The 7,302-nt window shown below is 39.5% G+C and overlaps 1 protein-coding gene across 1 annotated transcript in view; it reads left to right on the forward strand.

Annotated features, from left to right (window-relative positions):
- Positions 1-4,999, forward strand: part of LOC147737938 (uncharacterized) — a 129,657-nt gene extending 124,658 nt beyond the window's left edge. Inside the window, exon 3 of the mRNA XM_086925000.1 lies at positions 2,405-4,999. Coding sequence (XP_086781126.1) covers positions 2,405-3,498 — 1,094 coding nt within the window. The 3' untranslated portion in view covers positions 3,499-4,999. The remainder of the gene's footprint in view (positions 1-2,404) is intronic.
- Positions 5,000-7,302: the final 2,303 nt, after the last annotated feature.

Raw genomic sequence — 7,302 nt, forward strand, 5'->3', positions numbered from 1 at the left:
AGTACTGTTTTTGATAGTTTTGCTCGAGCCCTATTATTTTTATTATCTTTTTTTTGCGCAAAATAGTTTTACTACTTCTGATTGTTTCCTGTGCGTAGACGTACGTCACATGGAACTTTGGTATTATTATATTTGTGATACTTGAGCTTTATTGCTTTTCTTTTATTGCTCTATTCATTTATTCTTACTTATAACTTTTCTGCTGTTTATGTTCTCGTCAGGTGTTATTCTTTCACCTTTACTTGAATTATATTTATTCATTCTTGTTCTATCTTTCTATACTTGGTTTCACAATTACGCCAGTCCGGCCAATTGGTGTGGTTGACGATCCCGTGGACTTTGTGTTCGTTGTTCATCTTCTTATTAATGTTTTTTTTTCTTCTCTAGTGTAAGGAAAGGGGACTTGTGTGTCTTGTGTCTTGTGGTTTAATTCATTACCTTTTTCTATATCATTCCATTTCTAGACATATCTGTTCTTGATTCTTATTAGTTCTATTTTTCTACGTTATCACTTCTTCCTGTTATTTGTATACCTTTATTTACATTTCTTATGCTTCATTCTTTTCTGATTCCTTCTTTGTTTCTCTTCTCTAATGTAAAGAAAGGGGATATGTTGTAAAGTGTTTCTTAATCTCCTTATCTGTCATCTGTCTTCTCATGCTTTCCAGCTTGTCTGTATTTAGAATGCTATGTATGTCATAGAATGCTGGCTATGAGATGGGCCTTCACTTGGTGATGGAAGGCTGAGTGTCCAGGAGGACAGCTCCTGGTGGGGCTAACTTACCTACTTTCTTGACCATTTAACTACCATCTTGGTTCACCTATACCACCTGTAACTTCAACTACAATAAATACTAACTTGGAACTACACCTTGACTCCATGAAGATTATTACATTATTTCAGTTACCTTGGTTAAATACTTCCTGAAGAGTTACCTTTGTTATACACTTTCTGAAGAGCTACCTTTGGAAGCTACTTTCTGAAACTGAATTAACGGCAGTGCTTCCTGATTCCTCTCTTTTTCCACAATCTGTTCTGTTTAAATGAAATCTTGTCCATGTATATCTACCTAAAACTGTACCTGTAGCACGAGTGCTCTGTGACTGCCCTTTCTTTAGTAAGTTACTCAGTGAATAATGGTAAATCACTGCCTTTTCAGAAGTAAATAAGATGTGACATGTTCAAACGCAGTTTAATGAAATATCTATGTATGGTAAAATGTTCCTTACTAAATTTCAAATATGGTAGAGAAGAGATGTCTTCTACAGCTGGTTAAATATTGTGTATTCACATTCTATTACATTTGCATTTAGTAATATTGCATTTCTTTACATCCAACAGAAAATAAGCCTTAAATACACGGATTGATTATGAATAATCAAGATAACCCATCAAACCTGCAAAAATTATCAAAAATAAAATGCTCCAAAAACTTCAGTGCAATCCGAGGCAGAGGAAAGATCCAGGAAGACGCAGTCAAAGGCAATTCAGTGAGTGTAAGAGTCTGAGATCTGCACCTCGATACCCCAAGACGAAGAAATGACCTCAACAAAATTAAGGTAGCAAAACTGAAAAACCACCTGCTGTATAAAAAAGCGTCTAACACCAGCTTTGATCATGAGGCCGGTATGAGAGTTGGAGGAAGGTCTCGTGTCTATTTGGAATCCATAGCTTGGAACAAACTCCCTCTTCAGCTTTGAGCTGTTAGCAACATGATAATGTTTAAAAAAAGTTGAAAACTTGGCTTTTTGTCCATGTTTGAAACAACCTGATTAACCTTCTTTTAAGACCTGTGCTTGGCCCCTGGACACTCTTTGGAGTAGCTGTACACATTACAAGTCGCTTCATCATCATGATATGGCTAGAACAGTGCTTCGCTATCTAAACTGGCAACAGACCATCATTCAGTGCTCTAGGTGTATTGCAAACTCTTTCTAGTCAAACCACAGGTACCAGGGAAAAGCACAACGAAGTGGAGCCAAAAAACTGAAGGGAAAAGGAACGAGTGGTTCTGCTGCCTAAAGCACAGATTATTGTCCCAATTTGCACCTACCGGAATGAAGATTAAGCTTTACCCGAAGCATGCGAAGCCATTATACAATCTAAAAATGCAATCACCCACAAGGAAGCCTTACTTATATTATTAATGCGGCAGGTATTTAGTGAGTCTTGTATTTTGTTGTTAAATCGGAAATCAAGTGTCCAAAATATCACACACATACAGGGAATGTGAAAATAACGCAAGCGGTTTATTAACTATGCTGACCCTTCAGGAAACATGGTCAGGAGACAAAACGTGCAATTGCATTGAATATTCCAAGAACTTTAGCCAATTAGAAACCCTAAAAGAGCATCAGCGAATACAAACAGGGAAAAAAACGTACCATTGCACTGAATGTGTAGAGAGCTTCAGTCAAATTGCAAACCTCCACAGAAATCAGAGAATACACACAGGGGAAAAACCATACCATTGCAATGAATGTGTGCAGAGCTTCAGTCGGTTAGCACATCTCCAAACACATCAGCGAACACACACAGGGGAAAAAACATACCATTGCAATGAATGTGTAGAGAGCTTCAGTCAAATTGCAAACCTCCACAGACATCAGCAAATCCACACAGGGGAAAAACCATACCTTTGCAGTGAATGTGTGAAGAGCTTCAGTCGGTTACAAGAACTCCAAACACATCAGAGAACACACACAGGGGAAAAACCATACCATTGCAGTGAATGTATGAAGAGTTTCAGTACGTTAGCAGAACTCCAAACACATCAGCGAACACACACAGGGGAAAAAGCATACCATTGCAGTGAATGTGTGAAGAGCTTCAGTCAAATTACATGTCTCCGCAGACATCAGAGAATACACACAGGGGAAAAACCATACCAGTGCAGTGAATGTGTAAAGAGCTTCAGTCAGTTAACAGACCTCCGGAGACACCAGCGAATACACACAGGGGAAAAACCTTACCATTGCAGTGAATGTGTGAAGAGCTTCAGTCAAAATACAGACCTCCTCAGACATCAGAGAATACACACAGGGGAAAAACCATACCATTGCAATGAATGTGTGCAGAGCTTCAGTCGGTTAGCACATCTCCAAACACATCAGCGAACACACACAGGGGAAAAACCATACCAGTGCAGTGAATGTGTAAAGAGCTTCAGTCAGTTAACAGCCCTCCGGAGACATCAGCGAATACACACTGAGGAAAAACCATACAATTGCGGTGAATGTGGAAGTAGCTTTAGGGAACTATCAAACCTACACACACATCAGAGAACACACACAGGGGAAAAACCCTACCATTGCAATGAATGTGTAAAGAGCTTTAGTCGGTTAACAGCCCTCCGGAGACATCAGCGAATACACACTGGGGAAAAACCTTACCATTGCAATGAATGTGGCAGTAGTTTTACTTACTCTTCAGCATTAAGAAATCATCTGCGAGCTCACAAAGGGGAAACAAATCTTTTAAGTGCCATGAATGCTTGAAAAGCTGTAGTCCATTGTCAATCCTAAACAGGCATCAGCGAACAAACGCAGAAGAAAAGCCTTCAAGTGCAATGAATGTGTGAAGAAATGTAGTCAATTATCAAGCCTATATAGACATCAGCTTACACACACTCTGTAAATACCGTACAACTGTAGTGAGTGTAGAAGTGTAGAAGTATCTTTAGGAAATCTTTTGCATTAAGGATTCATCAGTTAATGCACACAGAGAAAAATCCTTTCATGTGCAGTGAATGTGTGAATATCTTCAGTCAGTTATTAAACCTACGGATACATCAACTAACATACACAGAGTAAAAATGGGCATTGCAATGAATTTCAGAAGTGATCAATTGCAAACACACCTGGGCTAAACCTTATAATTGCACTAAAAGTGTGACGAGCTTTTGTCAATTTCTGCCTCAGCAAACACACACCTTCATTTAACTCACTTAGAAATAATCCTAGAGATGCAGTGAATTCAAAAAGAACTTACAAACATTAACAATAATATTGACTCATCTGAGGATATAGACAGTAGCAGAACAGTGCAGTTATTGTGAGATGAAGGAATTACAGGAAAAAATATATAATTATGTGGGATATTCAAACACCAGATGAATGAAGACTCGACTAGAAGAAAAGAAAAATAACAAAGATTTGTATAATAATAAAAGTGTCTGTTCCCAGTGATTGTTCACTTTGGTACACATAGAAAAAAACAACGTGATATAACACGAAATACACTGGGAGACTAGCACAATGTGGAATAAAAGAAAAGAAACACTGGTGGTTTTTATTTGGCGATGAAGAATTACAAAGAAAAACATCCAAGAGTTCCTGTTCATGCTACCTGTAAAAGTGTAGTGAGGATACGGTTCTGCCTGCACACATTGCTATATTAGCATAAGTGAGTTAGTTGCTCAAACGCCATCTTGCTGCTTTTGCACATGACACTACAGGTTTCTGTTTTTATAAAGACAAACTGCTTGCTTTTCCTTCACATGAGAACGGTCTGGTTTTCATATCTCGAGACTCACACTGCGACCTCAAGTCTGCACAAAGTGTTCAAGGTTAAAATAACAATGTATGCTGTTGATGCAGGTTGATTGATCCATGCTCTAGACACAACACGAACACAGGTGCTCATTTCTGAAACTCAGGTGCTTTTAATATTGCACTGCATGCATGAGACTAGCACTTGGAAAAAACCTTTCCATCGACAAAGAGCTGTGCTGATGATTTGATTCACTTCAGCTGACTTTGGAGGTATGGGATTCCCGGTTTTAACCTAGAGATCTTCTAATATTATAATACCTAGCAACTAGCAAGGGGAGGGGGGTACACAAGGCGCTATAGACCTGGTTCCTTTATCATTATAATATGATTTCTCCCTTTGTATTTTATGGAATTGTAACAATGCTGATTGTATTGATTTTATGCATCTTTTTACTGATGTTACCAACGATACTGCATCTTAGAGCACGTAGTTGAAATAAACATTTTAAACTATACCTTGTCTCTGATTACTCACATTGTGGACATTTATGAGAATAAAAATGAAATAGTGTTCTTGATTCCCATTATTCCTGAGAGGTCCCAAAGTCACTTGTTCTGGGTTGTCTAATCGTTGGTAGCTTCGCTTTAGTACGGAGAACGAATGAGACACTGATGCTAGTTGGATAGGGGTTCTGGGCACTGAGGTGAGTTTTAGGTACACCACAATACACTGAGGTCCTGGTTTCCTGCGCATAGTTCTGTGCATGAGCAGATTCCCCGCAACATGGCGCTCAACATCTTGATTAGTGCTTTATATGTCCACAATACCCTTACCACTGTTTCCGGTTAACAGGCATGACGGATTAACCTACCTATATGAATGTGTTATAGGGTATTTCAAGCTTGAGATTTATAAAAAGGTTCACGTTTTGAATTACTACCCTTTTTGTGTTGCAATTTATAAATTGTTTTTCTTCTCTATGTCCTTATGGGTGATATTGACATAGCTCAGCCCTTTGAGCTTTTCTACTCTTGGGTTATATTTCCTGCAAAAAATGCGGATGAGGATACGTTCCATACATACATTCACACTGCGATTCCTGTGAACTATACTCCATATAGGACACAAGAGATTCCAATTTCGGCATGGCAGCATCGTGTTTGGTTTAATGGCACCCTCCCCCACACCGTAACTCCGGTACGGTTAGGTCCCTTGTCAATTCCTGGGGCCACTTGGCCAGTTTTAGCCGGGTTCACACCATATCCACGTTATCCCAATGCCCGATTGACGACTTGTGTCAACTTTATACCTCTTTTGTTGGGGTACATAGGGCTTTAGTTCATTATGTTTCTTCCAGCGCAACAAGTTGGACCGGCCGGGATGTCGATTAGTTCCGTCATTGTTAATTTGGTTAATTCGGTAATGGGCAAGCACCCCCAAACTAAGTACGATATGCCTTATTGGAAGCAGTGTTTCCTAATACCACTCCTGTGGAAAAACACAGGATTCTCACAATTAGTTTGCAGAAAGACTTATTGCTAGAGGTAACAGATTGTGAGAATTGGGGTAAAGTATTTGAAGCAGTATATGTGAAGTGTTTCGGCACGCTGTCTATGACTGTCTTGCCCTCTGTGATCAAGCGTGTTCAGGATGACCACAGTCCGGAGGCGGCTGTCGAGTTGGGAATTGTAGTGTAGTTCCTATATTCCCACTAGGCTCTGCGCATTGGAATATCATATACTATAGATTAGACGTATTACTGAGGTCGACTAGGTCTCTATCGAATATATTAGACTTAATTGTGAGTGCCAGCTTGCTCAGAGGTCACTAGAAACGTTCTCGAATAAACAAGAAGGGATTAGTTTCTGACAAACGCATAAACATGAGAACTTTGCTTCCCAAGAATAAGAAATGTATCTCTAGAGTCGCGGAAACAATAGATAGTTATTTCACTCAGTCAATCGTGCATGCTCCGTTTCATCAGAGGTGCAGAGAAATAGAGAGACGTGCATTTTCAATAAAAAGTATTTATTGAACAGTCTTCTGCCTCATGCAGGAGAAATTAACTGCTACAATCGTAATACTGGTTGCAAAATACAATGCGTACAGTACAAAGAGTATTATAAAATAATACTGTAAAAGCATGACATGGTTTCTAAGCCATAAAATACATAGAATACATACATTAATAAATAAGGACTAAAAGTACTCAACTGGTGCTTCTAAATACGCCTACCCCGGTGTACATAACCTAGGTCTACTACAAGGGAAGAAGTAAGTGAGGTGTAGCTTAGTTTCAGTATTCTTTTGCCAAGAATCTATTCAAGGTTTCTCTAAGGGTCTAATCAGCTCCGTACCTTAGTTTTAGAATGAAGGAGATCTGGTATCTCTCTCTCAGGACTTGATTCCTAACAACCCGCAGGGGTAGCTTGGAAACACTGGAGCTGGATTTCTCAGCAAGAGAAAAGACAGTGTCGCTCTCAGTGCGTCTGCTGGAGGGTTGGCTTCTTTCGGCACTTGCTTCGGCGAGCTGTGTCATGTAGGTAGATAGTCGAACTGCTCCAAACCACTGTGTGTTTGCCTGGGCAAGTGTGGGCATATTTATACCTTGAAGGTGCCTAGTTTGACATAAGGTTGGTCATAATAATGTCATCAAAGACTCAGTTCTTTGAAAACTCCATGAGTTCTCGGATAAATCAATATTCAAGCAAGGGGAAGTCCCTGACTGCTGAAGGTGGGTTTTTCCGAGAAATCGTTGTGGATTTTCGGAATTCGTGGAAGTAGCCATGCCGTATTTGTACTGCATA

The sequence above is a fragment of the Lissotriton vulgaris genome, chromosome 1_1 (assembly GCF_964263255.1).
Source record: "Lissotriton vulgaris chromosome 1_1, aLisVul1.2, whole genome shotgun sequence".
Taxonomy (NCBI): Eukaryota; Metazoa; Chordata; class Amphibia; order Caudata; family Salamandridae; genus Lissotriton; species Lissotriton vulgaris.